This window comes from Cucumis sativus, chromosome 1, assembly GCF_000004075.3.
Source record: "Cucumis sativus cultivar 9930 chromosome 1, Cucumber_9930_V3, whole genome shotgun sequence".
NCBI classification, from domain to species: domain Eukaryota; kingdom Viridiplantae; phylum Streptophyta; class Magnoliopsida; order Cucurbitales; family Cucurbitaceae; genus Cucumis; species Cucumis sativus.
Window position 1 is genome coordinate 4,409,481 of NC_026655.2, and position 16,036 is coordinate 4,425,516.

Below are 16,036 nucleotides of genomic sequence, written 5' to 3' on the forward strand. Positions count from 1 at the left end.
AAATATTGAAACTCACTAAAGACTAAAGTAAAAAGAAGTCAAAGGATTAGATTAAGTGTCTTTTTTTATTAATTTTCAAAGTGTAATTTAGAAATCCAAACAAAAACTTAGTCCATGAAAACTCCTCATAACAGAAGTTTCTAAATGAAGTAATGTCAAAAACATGCAAACCAAAAGGGGTCTTTAATTTTCTCAAAATATGACTAAACCCAAAGTTGGGCAGTGGGAAGTGGAACGTCTGGTAGAAAATCTAACCTTGAGAAGAGAAAAACAAAAAAAAGAAATGGAAACAATTTTAATTTCTCCAAACACAAAACAAAATTGTTATCGAAGTCTACTTCGTAAAGGTAACTCATCCGCCATTATTATATCAATGCTGCTTGGCCTTCCTAGTTGACAAGTCTATTAAGCTTCCAATGTGTTGAACAATTTCAGTAGAGGCATTTGGTTTCGATACTCGCAATGCTCTTTCAGATAGATCTGCCATTTTAGTCCCATCACCTGTAAACAAATAAATACTCATACTATGAGATGATCTAAAGTTGATACTATTATCACTTTTGATTATTTATGAGACTAATCTTTCAGTTTCTTCAAACAAAGTGAACAGAAGAAGTCACCAGAAAAGTCAATGAAATGAGGCAAAACAAAGAAGAATTATATATTGTATTGGCTACTTCATGAAGTTTTCGTCTCATAACAAAAAGTCGATGTTGCAACAATAACAAAGACTTGTTACAAAATAGAAAGGAAACAAGTTTAATTTTCAAAAACAAAAACGAAATAGTTACCAAACGGGACCTTCATTTTGAAACTTAAGAAAAATAATTTTCAAACAATTTAGTTTTGTCTTTGGAAACTAGCTATGAATTTTCAAATGCTTTTATTAGAAATATGAAAATCATGCCAAATAAGTCGTAAAAAGACAGCACAATTTTAAAAAACCAAAGTCTAGCTTGTTTTATGTTATAAAACATATTAGACTTTCTTCCATTAACAAAGTTGCAGTATAAGCAATAAGTAGTACCATTTTAGATGATTCGTACTGATTCATAGTAAAGATCTCAAAACCACAAGCAAACTAACGCATGAGTTTCAAAATAGATGATTTCATTAGCAGATCATGTTCAACATACCTAATATCTCTTGAATTGCACTTGCAAGCGTGGTTGAATCTAGTTCATCTTCATTAATGACTGTTGAACCAGCCATGTCAGCCATTATGGAAGCATTTCTAAACTGATGTCCTTCATCTTCATGAGGTGATGGTATCTAAAGTTACAGAATCAAAATCTATAAGGTTCCTTTCAAATAATTTAGAACATTCAGAAAAGCTTTGTGTGGAGGGGTTGTAACTTTTACCAGTATAGATGGCTTTCCAGTTGCTAGGATCTCAGAGCAAGTCATGGCCCCTGCTCTAGAAACAACGAGATCTGCAGCTGCATAAGCCAAATGCAGAGAATGCATGAACCTTCACCAATAAAAGGAAAAACACCAATTCAATCTCAAAGCCGGATCTATTACATGCTTATACATTTATGAAGTTCATCATAAGATGCTTACATGTAGGATTTTATGAAGGAAACAATGAACCCAGAATATCAGGTGATTACATCCACGCCAAAAATATTTGATTAAGACAACCAATACCATACAAATGGACAAATCTTGGTCATCTAATCTTCAAAATTTGGTTGTATTAAGTATCAGCAAGCATACCTCAACTGGCATTTATTAACCTATGTATGTTGGCATACGAGAGTGTTATTAACCACAAAGTTTGCAGTTCGAATCCCTCTACATTTATTGATCTAAAAAATATCAAAGCAAGAAGATCAAAATTGTTCATCAAGAGAGGCCGTAACACTAGACATGCATCCATGTATAGTTCAAAGAGATAGGGTGACACTTCCATAAAAGTTCAATGAAGTGATTTTTTTCCAATGTTGGCCAACATCACCATTATACGAGCATCTTACACAGTACGAGCATGGAGCCAACAGGGTTTTGAGTTTTCTAGATTCAGTCATGCTTAATCTTATTATCTGCGTTGATTAGCAAATGTCAAACACTCATACTTCAGTTCTAGGATACATGTAGATGCTTGACTCTGATGTTCTAAGTTAGAGGTTCCAAAAGATCTTCAGCAGCAACAAATAAAAATCTACAAACAGTTGCTGTGGTCTCAGAAAGCTCTCTCCAAGTATTTGCTGTCAACCAATAGATGCACTCTAGAAGATAATGACATCAAAAATTTCAATTTATGCACAACCATATATGAAGATGAAGACATCTAGATTTTAATATCAAGACTATAAAGAACATGGAGGCAAGTAAATGCAGGTTGTTGGAATTCATAATCACGACTAAAATCAGTGAGCAAGAGGAAAATTGAAAGGCATTTAATACTGAGTAAAGAAATTACGGCGTTAAATGCAGACGGGGATGGTTTTTCACAAGGCTGTCCATCTCATCAAATGTCTTCACACCAGTCTGCCATATAATGTACAAATTCTTGTTCTCCAACAACATCTGATAATACAGATTCAACATGGCAATATTGATGGCATTTGCACCCAAAGACCCCCCAAGAATAAGCAACACCTTAGCCTCCAAATCCTCACCCTTCCTTGATCTTGGAAAGAAATGCAAACGTGCCACAGACTTGGGCACGTGCTGTTTCAATGTCAACCTCACCGGGTTCCCACAAACCAAGCATTTCTTCTTCCTTGGAAAGCACTCAACTGTGGAGTTCAATACAACGAACACAATATCTGCAAAATGAGAAAGAACCCAATTCGCAAAACCTGGAACCGAGTTCTGCTCTTGGATTGCAAGCTTGACGCCATTAATAAGCTTTGCAGCAAGGCAAATCGGGAACGAGACGTATCCACCTGTGCCAATGACGATGTGGGGCTTGAAATCGATGAGTTTTTTGTAACTCGCAATCACGGATTTGATCACATGTAAAGGAAGGAGAAGGTTTTGGGGAGATATAATAGGGTGAGCTAACTGACTGGCCAGAACTGTGTCGAACTCGTACCCGGCTGAGGGGACGGCGGCGCTTTCCGTGCTGTTCGGTGTTCCCAGAAAGAGGATCTGTGCTGTGGGGTAAGCAAGTAGGAGCTCATCGGCAATGGCGACGGCGGGATAAACGCGACCACCAGTGCCTCCAGCGGCGAAGACGACTCTCAGGGAGTTAATCGTGCTGTTTGAAGTAGTGGGGTTTTCGTCATCTGATCGGTGATTAGATAGGCAACAGATGATTCTGAGAGGCCTGAAATGTTAAAAAGAAGAGTTGTAAAGATTCGGTTATTGATCACACAGTTGAAAGAGATTGAAGAGTAACCTTGCCTGAAATTTGGGGAGGAAAGGAGGGAGTGAGAAGTCTTAAACGGCGGAGTTGAAGGGCTAGATTTGGAAGGTAGAGAGAAATGAAAAATACTGGTGACCGCCATTAGAGCTGATTGTAAAGCTCCAAAGGAACAGAAAAATGCATGCTGTAAACAATCTTTTCTTCTTCCTCAATTCTGCTTCTACTTCTTGGCTGCAACTTTCAAATTAATAGGAATGCAAATAATTTGTTTCTCAATGTTAAGGAAATTTCAATAAACAAACATTCACATGAACATTTAATTACACCATAAATTTTAAGCAAAATCTCCATTTGAATCTTACCAAAAAAACTATTTGTCTTTTCTTATTTCTTCAAGCTCAAGATCTTGGACTTAGATAAGTTATAAGATTCATTCACTAGATTCTCCAAAATTTAAAAGAGTTCCAAAGTTTGATTCGATGCTGTATTGGAATGTGTGAGTAATAAAAAGTGAAGTGGAAATAGGATTGGAACGGTTGAAAAAAGAGTTTTACTTATAGATTTAAATTACTCAAACCAAATATAGAGGAAGAAGAAAGTATCGTTATAGTATAGGAATAAAAGTATGGAACTCAAGTAGAAAATATCAACTCGAGTACAATTCTTGTTTTCGTTTTATATACGAATAATTTAATTTATACTTCTTGAATACATTAGTTTTACATTGTAAATACCATTCTTGATACCGTTTGTTACATATTAGTCTAAGAATAATATTTATAGGTTAACTATACCTCCCTCCTAACGGCTTCTTTAACAAATAAAATCGATTTTTCTCTCTTTCAATCCTTTTGATACTTTCTTCCTTAATTTATCAATAGTCGGTGATAGATATATGTCAATATCTTAGTGAGGTGCACCTAAGTATTGTTTGTAATTATAAGGTTGAGATTATTCCCTTTCCCCTTAGTTACATTGTTGGGTTATTTAATGAATTTTAAAGTGATTTATGATTTGTTAGGCCCATAGACTTCAATTGAACATGGGCTACTTAGTTTGGTTTGGTACTCATTAATCCTAAGGAAAAGTAGGTTGCAACATTATGTAACATCAACACCATTGCCCAAATTGATAGCAATTCAATATGCTTGATAACAAAGTGCTTAGTTCACTTAGAACAATAGATGAAGTGAATTTCTTTTTGTTTATGTGACAATGATAATGAGATTTCAAAAGAATATGTCTTTTTTTGTTTAGCAAATCTATCACAAACCACTTGAACGTTAACTCTTCTTTAATTTATCTTTCAAAGTAGGTAAGACATCAATTATTTATCCTGTTTATAAAACATTAATATAATTAAACGTATAACTAACATCAGGGATAACATTTCTAATAAGATAAGTTGGGAATGATTTTTGAGAGATAAAAAGTGATTTTGGCTTACTAGGATTGTTCAAAAACACTATTAGTACGAGGTATCTTATACGAGAGCAATTTTTCTTGAATTGTGTTCAAACCTTTTCCATTTGTTCACCTTTACTAAGTATTGTAACAGATCCTCAAAAACATTTTTTCCCTTGATAGGAATATATTTGGGATAGGGACAGAGTAAAGAAAGTGGATAGAAGTGCTTTCCAGTTTCCATTCCACATAGCAAATTGCAATTTTGTGTAAGAAGACAGCTTGAAACACATGGAAGTATTGAGACATTGCATGTGAATTGATACTCGTTTTTAACTAACGCAGCAGTATATTATAAGGTTAAATTTGACTTGCAAATTCGTCATCTTTTCTAAGAAGATACTATTCAAATTGAACTCAAACACTTCTTTAATAATGAACAAAACGTCTCATCAAAGCACTTTTGTATTTTAGTGGCCAATGGCCAGATATTCTTTAGGAAGCCTTTGTCATAAGTAGAAGCCAAACATTGGTTCTCTCTCAAAATAACTTATTTAGTAACTGAGTAGGAGTTTCTTGTGGTGATGTTATTAAGAGAAGATAAAAGAGCAACAAACAATGGCAAAATTAATCCGTGGGGCAACTCGACTCGACTTGACGTACCACAAGTTTACATAACATTTCAAAGCATAAAGGTATAACAGAACCTTTACATAGCAGGTATCTCATAGCCAAACACTTGATCCTTTAAGTCAACACTTACACACATTCAAGCAATGGCTGTGGATTATATAATTTGCTTTCAATCTCACCCAAAACTCAATTCTCAATGTTAAGAATAACTGAAAGAAGTAAAGTATGTTCTTTGTAGCAAATTGCACTTCAGTTTTGATTTGCAGAGCCGTTTATGTTGATGTCATATTGTGACTTGCAAGTAGAGGAGATTGAAGAGAAGAGTTTGCTGCAAAATTGATTCCCCTGAGCCGAAAAAAATTTAGAACATCCATTTAGAAAACCATGGTCAATATGCAAAATCATAGAGCTAGATATTAAGATCAATTACACATATGAAAGCACTCACCTTGATTGACCAACAGATTCAATGTCACTGTTGTTCGCTTCTTCCTTTTGTACATATTCATAAGGATCGTAGTTGGAACTTCCAGTATAGTCCAAGAAGTAAAGAACAAATGTTATAAGATAACAACTCGCAAACATTGAAAGAGGACCAAAGATCCAGAGGAAGAGAGGAATTGTGAAATAGAAAGCTCGTAATCCGAGCGACCAAAATAAACTTCCTCGATTCAATATAGCAGCAAGATACTCTTTTCTTCCTTCACCATCAGGCAAAGTGACTAAGAAGCTGGCATGAGCATAGTATCTAATAGACTGCACATTGCAAAGGAAGGCAACGAGAAAACACAAAACAATGTAACGGTACTTTCCAGTACTTGATGTGCTGCTCACAAAAACACTAATCAATGAGCCAATGGTGATCGTCGTCGTGGCCATAAGCGTAGAAGCCATGATGTTGTTTCGTATGGTTTGAACAGCAAGAACACCATTCTTTGCAGGGTCCTAAACAAGATCACTCAAGTAGTTTAGTCAGCCATGAAAGTTTCTCTCCTCCTCCACCTCCACTGAAGTAGGAGAGAAGAGGACAAAATGACTTCTCAAGTCCATAAAATTTAAAAGTAAATTCTACCCTTCTGAGTATTAATTAGTTTATTCAATATAATTTCCGGACTAACAAGTTGTCTATCATTTAGAAGTGTATGTGAAAGCTTAATGTAATGAAACAAGTTCTTTCATCTTGACACAAATGGAACCACTTAAATCTCTATCTATAGAGAGGACAAAAAAATGTTTGTAATCCTCAGAACTAGACAATATTGCCATCGTAGATATCATAAGACCTGTAAAAATAAACAAGAACTCTAAACGTTGTTCTCAGTTTCAAATTTTGAATTTCATACTAGTTTTCACTCACTTGTATCGTTTTTATTTTATGAACAGATATAAAATAAGAGAAGAATTTGTTGTAGTGAATTGAGTCACCTCAAGGCCACACTCTCTTGAATGCGAAACAACCTAAACATTAAAGAACTTGATGTTTCGACGAAGGAGAAGAAATAGAAGCTAAAAGAAGAAGAAGAAATCGAAGCGGTGGAACTTGAAAGAAGCCACCGAGTTCTGAAGTTTTAGTAATTGAAAGTCTTGACGTGGGCTGTGGCCAAATATTTTGTTTTCTAAGAAAATAATAAAGAAAACTTAATCACAAAGGCGAAGGCGACTGCATGATTGAAGAGCCTCGCCTTGGCATTCCAAGAGGCTCATAGGCCCCTCGGCGCCTCGCCTCGCCTCTCACCTTAGGCGCGTGCCTGGGGTCGCATCAATTTGACACACATGGAAGAAAAGAGTGACGAGAGGCACTCACTGAAATCATGGTGGAGACCCATTGTCTGCGAGACTCAGCGTTGATTCCGATTACTGTTCTTTTAGGCCTCCTGTAAATGGTGATTATGAGCCAAAGATGGTAGCTCACCAGCACCGCAAAGCCAAGCGGAACCATTAAATATTCAAGACCTTTCACTTCCATCCTTCTTCACCACCTCCTGCAAACTGCAAAGTACCAACTTTTTGCTTTCCCCCGAGGCAAACTAAAGATTATATCAATGACAACTTATACTAGTACCAACACTCAAACAGGCTTGCAACCACGTCTTTCTGTTATCATTGTCATACAGTTGAAAATACGAGTTTGAATATCAGAAATCATTTTTTCAAGATTATTATCACATCAAAGTGACAGAAGCACGTATTAAAATGGCTGACCAATTAACTGTCAAACATGAAGCACGTGTAACAAGACAAACAACTAGCACGCTACCAAGTGCTCAGTCTAAAAGTTAAAAACAAATGATAAGTAATAATGAAATCATACAAAAAAGATGGTATTCATTAAGACGAATCTTTATCTTCTCGTTGAGAAAGACGTTTTTTTTCCCTTTAAAACAATCTCTGTAAGTTAATAATAGGGGTCTGTGGACCTGTGGTTTTTCAGAAGTTTAGAAGAAATAATAGAAAATATCATCTGCATTAACACGGTAGAAAAAGAAGGCATACACCGACTAGTACATTTGTTGAACTGTTGGGCACATAGGGGGCCCCCTTCAAGCCCATTATACAAATTACATAAAAACTTGGGATATTTTTTTTTTCGTTTTCCCTTTTGTATTATTTAGGGTCAAGAGTTACATGAAGGAAAATCGACTGGCAAGACAACGCCAGGTACACAACAGATTAGAGGAATGCTCTCTCGAGCTGGCTGATTTTGGAAGAACCCTTCTTTACGAGCTTTTACCAGCTTTTCCCAAGGAAGTGAAGCTTAACCTGCAATTTGGAGGAAGAAAAGAAACAAGATTGAATAAGCCAATATTTGACAGACTGTGTGGCCATAACCCAACCAAAATAAAAGGGAAAAAAAAGAAAAGGAAAAAGGAGACTAAAGAATGTTTAAGATAGCAACCCATGCCAAAGAGGAGTGCGGGAAGACAAAATAGATAGATATTTTAATCAAATGTCAACCATTCTTTTTCAATGTATGAATTAAGAAAATTGGAGGCGACCTGATGATTGGCTTTCGCTCAGCTACAGGTGCGGTCCCAGTTGACAATGGCGCCACAATCTCAGCAGGCTTAACATAAGAAATTTGACAGTGAGATAAAAATGGAGTAAAACTGGAGCTTATTAGTTTATCTAGTTTTAAATGGGATGGGAAATCAGTTTGTTTTTCAAAGTGCCCCAGAAATCATCTCCCCTAATATATTAAGTTCACTACAAAGCTATATCTCAAGCTAGCATATATCTCATAACCTATTGTCTCTTAACATCAGTACTTAAGACAAGAAAACAAAGAGAAGTAACATAATATGATCATTTAGCATTTTACAACTATACACTATCAAGGCAGAAGTAATCTACAATTGAAGTTGAAAGGAACACCAACTATATGATAGTACAGAGAAATGAAAGAAAATAGAAGTTTTGGTTGAAGTATATAAAACCTCAAGCTCTTCTAAGCCCCCATTGTAATATGAACTTGAGGACTGGCGTGCTTCATTGCAAGATACCGTAGGCAGTACTAAGGGAGATGTGTTTGCAACAGAAGACATCATGGGGCTACCTTGCTTAGTGGCCCCAAAATCTTTAGCTTGATTATTATAGTCAAAATCTTCCAGCTCTTCAGTCTCACAAGGAAAATCTTGGTGAGAGTCATATGAGTCGGACAAAATTTTTTGAATTGCCAACTTCTCTGCTTCTTTACAATTTGATGTATCAGCAGCAGCATCTGATACATTGTTGGTGGAGGGACTAACTCGTAACGATCCATGATCTCCATTATTCTGAGAAGAAACATCTGCCAGATTTTCTAAGTTATTTGCACTGGTGGGAATAAAATTCACATCCTTAATGGAACATGAGCTAGTGTTGCTGACTTGGCTGACTTCGTGAACTTCCTCGGGGTGGGAATGAGCCATAGCCAAGCACTCTCCATTTCTCAAGTTAGTATTTGCATTATCATCAATACGTATTCTTTTCCTTCTATCATCCCCATCTAAACTTTCTGTAGCTTCAGATGGGCTGTCAACTTGAGTACTGTCAGAAGCTTTTAGTTCTGAACTACGCCTAATATCCCAAGTCAATTTTGATGCACGTGATGGTCGAACTCCACCTGGAAAGACAAAATTTGGTATACTCCTCCTTTTCACATGCGATACATAAATCTCCATCCCACGCTTCCGCTGTGTATACACATTGACAGAATGCTTAAATTCATCAACTGTCAACCTTATATCAAACTGTTCACCCCCACTTGCAGGACCTCCTTGTTTTCTCTGCAAACCCATAAAATAGCAATGGTGGAAAGGTCTGGATTTGTCCGAAAAATCTCCAGGATATGGATGGCATTGAAGCATGTTATACGTATGTCTCTCAATCTGCATCAACAAGGCCAAGTCAATCTCCATTGAACAAGTACAAAATTTGATAAAAAAGGCCAGAAGTAAATAACAATGAAATTACAATTTCACCTTCAATGTCAGTTGGCGAAGGCGAGATTCAACCCAACCTTTCCAAATTCTTATATCATCATCATTTTCTGCAGTAATGTCTATTTGTAAGTAGTTTTTGTATGCTTCGAAGAAGGGGTAGGGCTCAAAAAGTGTGTCCCAATCGCTCTTGTTTTCTTCCATAACCTAATAACATAAAACAACCATTCAAACAAAAATTTGAACAATGCTTCACTATCAAGACAATAAACCTGCTTTATGGGCTGTGTAAAGAGAAACAGCTTTCTAATGTCAATAACATTAGTTGCCACGTCACATTGATTGCAGACCAAAACTAGCACCTACGCTAATAGTTGGACAAATAGTTAAGAATTGCATCATGAACAATGTTTCATTTAATGCTGACAAACTGAAGACATAACACAATTCAAAATCCCGTATACTAGCATGCAAAAAGAAAATCACATAACCCAATACAAATTTCACTTGTACAAACAAAACCAATTTATAACTAAAAACCAACCAAACAAAAGGATGGATGAGACATCAAATTAAAGAGAACATAAATTATACCGAACAAAAATGAGGTACAAGTTGTAGAAAGATTTATCAGCACCAAGTAAAAAGTTCAGAGATAGATATATCTCATAAGCCAGCAGATCAAATAACTGAATGAACTAGAATAGAACATGAGTTCATAATGAAAATCCCCAACTGGGTAAAAAGGATGCATTGCAGAAATGTACCTCACAAATATCATGTCCCCTTCGAAATTCTTCGGTCATGATACGCAGAGTGCTTGCTGAAACATTGTAGCTAGAATTCATGCAAGGATAAGCAGGAGTAATTATAGGCATTAAATGGTATCTATCCTTCGGATTTCTTCTTGGATCCCAAACTTGAAGTCCAAGAGATCCCTCTTCATTAGCACAGAGCATGACTGGATTTGGCCAGCGCCACTGGGTGAAGACCCTGAAAAAACGAGACACGAGCATATTTGGCAATGCATTGGGGTATAGTTGGCATATGCGAGCAACAAGTAATGCCCAGTTTATACCACCAAGAAATCCAGAAACCTGGCAAGGTAAAATCAAAAGTCAAAAGATAGTGTAAGAATACTAAGAAAATTTTAACATAAACATAGAAGTAATCCACTTTATTAGGTATTTGTACCATACATTGGAATAAACACCTCGGCGTTTTGCCCAAAACCTCATGCATCTCAATGTTGTTCGAAAACTCTGCACTTCATAAATTAACGAATCATTGAGAATTAACAAAGTGAGAAGAAAAGGGAGAAACATCTAGGCAAGTTTTGAACCACAACCTGAATATTTGGAACTAATCGCAGAATTCGATCAGTAACTCGACAACCATTTAAACTACGAACTGTCTGTTCATCTGTATTTTGAAGTATTGAATCCTGAGATATATCCAAGTCCTGATCCAGAATAGAAAGTTTGAAAACAGATCATATCAAAATCTATTGGTAATAGTAATTTACAAAGATTGCAAGCCCTTTTTGCACTTCCAAGGTGGGAGAAGATGGATTTAAGAGTCCAGAATGGAAAATAATCCAAAAAATTCATTTTTTAGAAGTCAAATTGCATATCAGCCACAAAGCATGGCATCAATACATGATAATCACAACGTATAAGAGAGAAAATTTCAAATGGGATTATGCTAGCAGACAACGACTTACTTCAGGAATAACCCATAGTGACAATTTTGCATAGAGAAGATCAATGGAAACCCCGGATAACTTAAATCTCATCACAGGGACATGAGCATCAGGCACAGGGTGCAACTCGGATACTTCAGGCATCTCTGATAGCATTTTATGTAGCTCACCAAAAAAGTCTTCCTACAGCCAGGTGACAAAAGCATTATTGAGTCTACGTAGCTAAAATAACAGAGTATGTGCAAAATTAATGCGCCACAAGCATTCATGAAAAAGAAAGCTGATCGCACTTCACGTGTTGCATGTCTAGGTCCCACACACAGCGTATCAATATCTGCACCAGGGCCATGTACCTACAAATACAATAAATAGATAAACTTTCCTCATAAGCAAAAGAAAATGACGACAAAATTAGAAATCTAAGCTCTATGTTAATCATTTGCAAGTAGAAAGAGAAAGGTGCAGCATACATAATGAGGAGGGACCTAGTGTGTTACTTCTTTTCTTTTCTTTTCCTTTTTTCTTATGCTTTCTTATGCCACTCAGCGAAGTATTTTGTAATGTTCCCAAATCGGGGCTTGGGTTTCCTCCCCTCCACTATAGTTGCATTTTCTCACCGAAATTAGTTTCTTATTAAACAAATAATAATAATGTGTTGCAAAAAGAAAGAGAAAACCCAATAGCATGGAAACTCTAAAAAATAAAAGTACGCAAAAAAAATTTACTCAGAAGAACAACTAACACAAAACCATTTAGCTTTATAAGGTCATAGCACATAGCACATCAAATTCTCATGGAGAATAAAGCTCTAGAAGAGAAATATTTCTGTACCCCTAAACGATATGAACCAAACGTGAAAATCTTAGCATTGGCTTCTTGTACTAGTTGCTCATTCAACCCCTTTGCACGACTAATTGCTTTAACCCAAATCTTCACAATCTGCTCCACATACACAAAATAGGCAACATTACTACGGCAGGAATGTTCTCAGTTAAACAACAAAGACGTGAATGTTAAAATTCGACCAAGCATTGCATACAAATCATTATTTTCTTCTTTTCCACTTCTCAATAGCAACTAAGGGTGACCCAACCTGGTCAAGCCTCCCAAGAACTTCTTCTCTATTCACGGCATCCTCCTGACTCTCGTACAATCCAGCATCTTGCAAATACTGAACACTCCAAAACACAGAGAACAACTAAGCTCAAGCGAAAACACAGCATGCTTGCAAAAGAAAAAATAACATGATACAACTCAAATGAAAACAACAACCCAGAACCTTTTCGAGTTCGCGAGTCTTTAGCACATCATACTCCGTCGGCCCACTCAACGAAATGGGATCAGTAATGCCTAACCGCTGCTGCCCATTATTCCGGCCACATAATGCAGGGCTCCCCATTCAAAAGTAATACACAAATTTTACAATCTCGTTTTTCTTTTCCTCTCTCGCTCACTCTCTCTCTCTCTCTTTTTATTAAGAAAAGGGGATGCCAAAAGTGTATTGCTTGATTATAATTTTTACCAATTTTTTTCCTTTTTTTTCACACCTTTTCCCCGTAGAAAATCATATCAAGAAAGGGAAAAAAAAAAATAAAACGAGAAGATAATAATCATATAAACGTCAATAATACAATACCGGGAAGGGAAAATCCATTAACATGGAGACCAAAGCTACAATCAATTGAAACTATATAAAAAAAAAAATTGAAAATAGAACAAAAAGAAAAAACTTGTAACCCTAGTCTAGTTTTCTTATAATATGTGACTATAGAACAGAGTACAAGACCGATCAGGCCCAAAATTGATACAGTAAACTCAATCTTGTAGTGAGAAAAGGAGAATTAGAAGCAGAAAACAATGATCAGACAGAAAAAGGGAGAGAATATCGGCGAGACAACATGAGCAATCAGAACGCGTAGGGCCTTCGCTTTGAGAGGTGGTGCGAGTGAAAATCCTTCGATGATCAGCGTCAGCAAAGCTCAAAGATATGCAGCTTGAAAATATAGAAAAGAAAAGGCAGTCATCGATGGAGCTTTCAAGAGGGAAACATAAAGGAGTTTTGGAGAAAGAGAGAGCTTCAGAGAATTACCGAGAAGAGAAGAGAAGAGAAGAGAAGAGATTGGAAGTGGGGACGAACCGGCTCGGATTTTGGCTCAAATGCCGCCAATGTTAATATTTATATATAATAACTTTTACGCCTTTTTTTCTTCTTTTCTTTTTCTTTTTCTTTTTCTTTTTATCTTTTCCTATTTCTTTCTCTCTCGATTTACGTAAGCAAATTGCAAAAATCGAACTCCTCGAAGAATTTTTAGGCTTACCTTATAAATGTAATACAAAGTTTCATTTTTATTTTAGTTTTCAAATTTATAAACTCATTTATTGTATATCCTATTAACGTGATATTAGGTTAAATGTCAGTCAAGTAGCAAAATTAATTTAGCTTAATGATATCATAATTATTAAATTAAAACAATTATTTGAATCATATAAATTAATAAATATTTGCTAGTACAATAAACTATTACATTCCTGACATAATTAATTGTGCATTCGTTGCAAATATGTGATTGTATATGTTACAAACATATGATTGTATTGAATTTTGCGTTATCATGCCATGATGCTAATTATTTTTTTTATTGTTATTTGATATTAGTTGTAATAAGATTGTCCACTATAGAGATTGCTTATATTAATCATCAATCACATTAATTGTCATGCTACGATAACTATCCAATTCCAATTGAAAATTATGTTTGATGGTAAATACTATTTGATTTCCAATGATATTAAATATAACGGGATTGTTGTCTAATTATTATTTAATATGGATCGCTAATGATGGTGATTAATATTTTGATTATTGTCTTCTTACTCTTTGATATTGGTTACTATCTACTAATTATTATTATCTTATTTCTATTTCAAAATAATTGTTCAGAATATGGATTTATCATCTCCTCATCAATCGATAGTTGATAGTTATATGGAGTTTAACTTAAAAATTATTAGGCCCTTATAATTTAATATATATTAAACACAAGTTAAAAGAGGTAGAGTTAAGTTCTCTCCATTTCTTAAAAGTAACAGTAAAATGGTAAAGAAAGTAAAACTGAGAGAAATAAAATATGAACTTCTCCCTATTTCTCACCCTATGTGGGATCAAAATTTGATTAGTTAAGGAGAAAATGTATGAGAGAAGCAAATCAAACATCACATACTCATGAATAGAAAAACACTTGCGTATAAAAAGTTGTTATCCAAACCAAAGAAACCCATAAAAAAGATGTTAGTTTCTTTTAGCATAGCCAGTACGGCGATCAGATCAATGTTGATAGAACCCATCACAATGATCAAAAAGTTGAGTGTAAAATAATGTACTTTGTACAATATACAAGCTCTTGATGGTTTTCAAACAACAGTACTTTTCGTAACAAACCTTTTGATGTCCTCTTTTCTTTCAGTCCTTGGTGAAAAGGGAGATTTCCCATCTTTGAAGTAGGTATAGCCGTATGGGTAAAGATCTCTGTGAGCTGTAAGATTAGCTTAAGCTTATTCTCTACCCCTTATTTCCTAAATTCACTTCCTTTGGATCCATATACTGGAAAAAAGTCAATGGATAATAAGCCAAGTGAGTGTATTACCGTGGTTCAAGAAGTGCTAGTTCATTCCAGCTTGCCAATTACTCTATTTTTATTGATCCCTATCGTGGTGTCTTCTAGAAATAACGAAATCTTAGGGAACTTCTATTTGGGAGGGTGTGAATCGTGATGGAGAAGGTGACCAAGTCAAGTGAAAAGCAGCTAGTCTTCGTCTTCCCAAGGTCTATTTATGGCTTAGATATAGGCAATATGAAGCAAAAGTTTGTTGCCCTGTGGCTACCAAATACAAGCAACCACAGCAACTGGAGAAGTTCTTAGCACATCGTCACTAAGTAAATTCTCATCTCAGTGATCAACATCGTGGGTAGCTGGAACTTTTTGAGTGGATAGGCGCCTAGAGTTATAGCCCCTATTTAAAAGAAGTTTCAGAGGGTTGAATCCCATCGAACTAAGTTGTTTTCACTAAGATGTGTGTCATACTGCCAATACTATACTAGTTAATCGTTCAAGTTCAAAAGCTCTTTCCTTGATGAAGGGTTTCTACTTCTCTGATGGACAGTATGTCGGTATCTCCCTCCCTTTCATGTGTGTGACTAAGGAAGCTGTGTTCGAGAAGAATGGCCTCTTATAATCTACACATGAAAGATTCAGGAAGCTTTGAATCTTGGAATCTTAGACTTCATCTTAGTCTTAATTCTATTGGTACTTAAAAGTCATATATGCAGTTTGTTTTGGGCCACAGAAATTTCTTCACAACAGCATTGGACAAAAGTTGATGAGATGGAATTAAACTCGGCCAAGATTTATGTGGGGCATTAATGTGGACCATGGTTCAATCTAAGCAACACAAAAGTTACTCTGGCAGAATGTGTCGCACAAATCCATGCGATCAAATCAAACTGAGACTAAAAAGACAGTACATTAACTAAATCATATCGTTTCATGAATACTTCAAAAATTG

At 35.7% G+C, this 16,036-nt stretch overlaps 3 protein-coding genes and 1 long non-coding RNA gene across 7 annotated transcripts; 1 reads left to right on the forward strand and 3 right to left on the reverse strand.

Annotated features, from left to right (window-relative positions):
• Positions 1 to 46: 46 nt before the first annotated feature.
• On the reverse strand, positions 47 to 4,098 carry LOC101216864 (UDP-N-acetylglucosamine--N-acetylmuramyl-(pentapeptide) pyrophosphoryl-undecaprenol N-acetylglucosamine transferase). 2 transcript variants are annotated; one of them, XM_031880298.1, is made up of 6 exons: positions 3,679 to 4,098; positions 3,355 to 3,547; positions 2,426 to 3,277; positions 1,363 to 1,471; positions 1,137 to 1,272; positions 47 to 501 (listed from the first exon to the last, which is right to left on the reverse strand). In XM_031880298.1, the coding sequence occupies exons 2-6, from the start codon at positions 3,456 to 3,458 to the stop codon at positions 371 to 373; spliced, it is 1,332 nt and encodes a 443-aa protein (XP_031736158.1). In that variant the 5' UTR covers positions 3,459 to 3,547; positions 3,679 to 4,098; the 3' UTR covers positions 47 to 370. The 2 variants fall into 2 exon arrangements, with proteins under 2 accessions (XP_031736158.1, XP_004137489.1); XM_004137441.3 differs by having other exon boundaries at positions 3,355 to 3,553.
• Positions 4,099 to 5,309: 1,211 nt separating this feature from the next.
• LOC116403482 lies at positions 5,310 to 7,324 on the forward strand. The gene is made up of 2 exons (XR_004216247.1): positions 5,310 to 5,440; positions 6,737 to 7,324. It is a non-coding gene; the product is annotated as an uncharacterized LOC116403482 (long non-coding RNA).
• LOC101217102 lies at positions 5,324 to 7,483 on the reverse strand. Its single transcript, XM_004137442.3, has 3 exons — positions 7,158 to 7,483; positions 5,802 to 6,298; positions 5,324 to 5,698 (listed from the first exon to the last, which is right to left on the reverse strand). The coding sequence occupies exons 1-3, from the start codon at positions 7,317 to 7,319 to the stop codon at positions 5,626 to 5,628; spliced, it is 732 nt and encodes a 243-aa protein (XP_004137490.1). The 5' UTR covers positions 7,320 to 7,483; the 3' UTR covers positions 5,324 to 5,625.
• Positions 7,484 to 7,798: 315 nt separating this feature from the next.
• On the reverse strand, positions 7,799 to 13,635 carry LOC101217340 (nuclear poly(A) polymerase 1). Of its 3 annotated transcripts, XM_004137443.3 has the most exons (12): positions 12,753 to 13,635; positions 12,567 to 12,644; positions 12,305 to 12,412; positions 11,764 to 11,826; positions 11,495 to 11,656; positions 11,120 to 11,233; positions 10,971 to 11,033; positions 10,539 to 10,868; positions 9,814 to 9,978; positions 8,788 to 9,720; positions 8,350 to 8,417; positions 7,799 to 8,113 (listed from the first exon to the last, which is right to left on the reverse strand). In XM_004137443.3, the coding sequence occupies exons 1-12, from the start codon at positions 12,870 to 12,872 to the stop codon at positions 8,071 to 8,073; spliced, it is 2,247 nt and encodes a 748-aa protein (XP_004137491.1). In that variant the 5' UTR covers positions 12,873 to 13,635; the 3' UTR covers positions 7,799 to 8,070. The 3 variants fall into 3 exon arrangements, with proteins under 3 accessions (XP_004137491.1, XP_031740523.1, XP_031740525.1); XM_031884663.1 differs by lacking the exon at positions 12,753 to 13,635 and having other exon boundaries at positions 12,513 to 12,650; XM_031884665.1 differs by lacking the exons at positions 12,305 to 12,412; positions 12,567 to 12,644; positions 12,753 to 13,635 and adding an exon at positions 11,944 to 12,156.
• Positions 13,636 to 16,036: the final 2,401 nt, after the last annotated feature.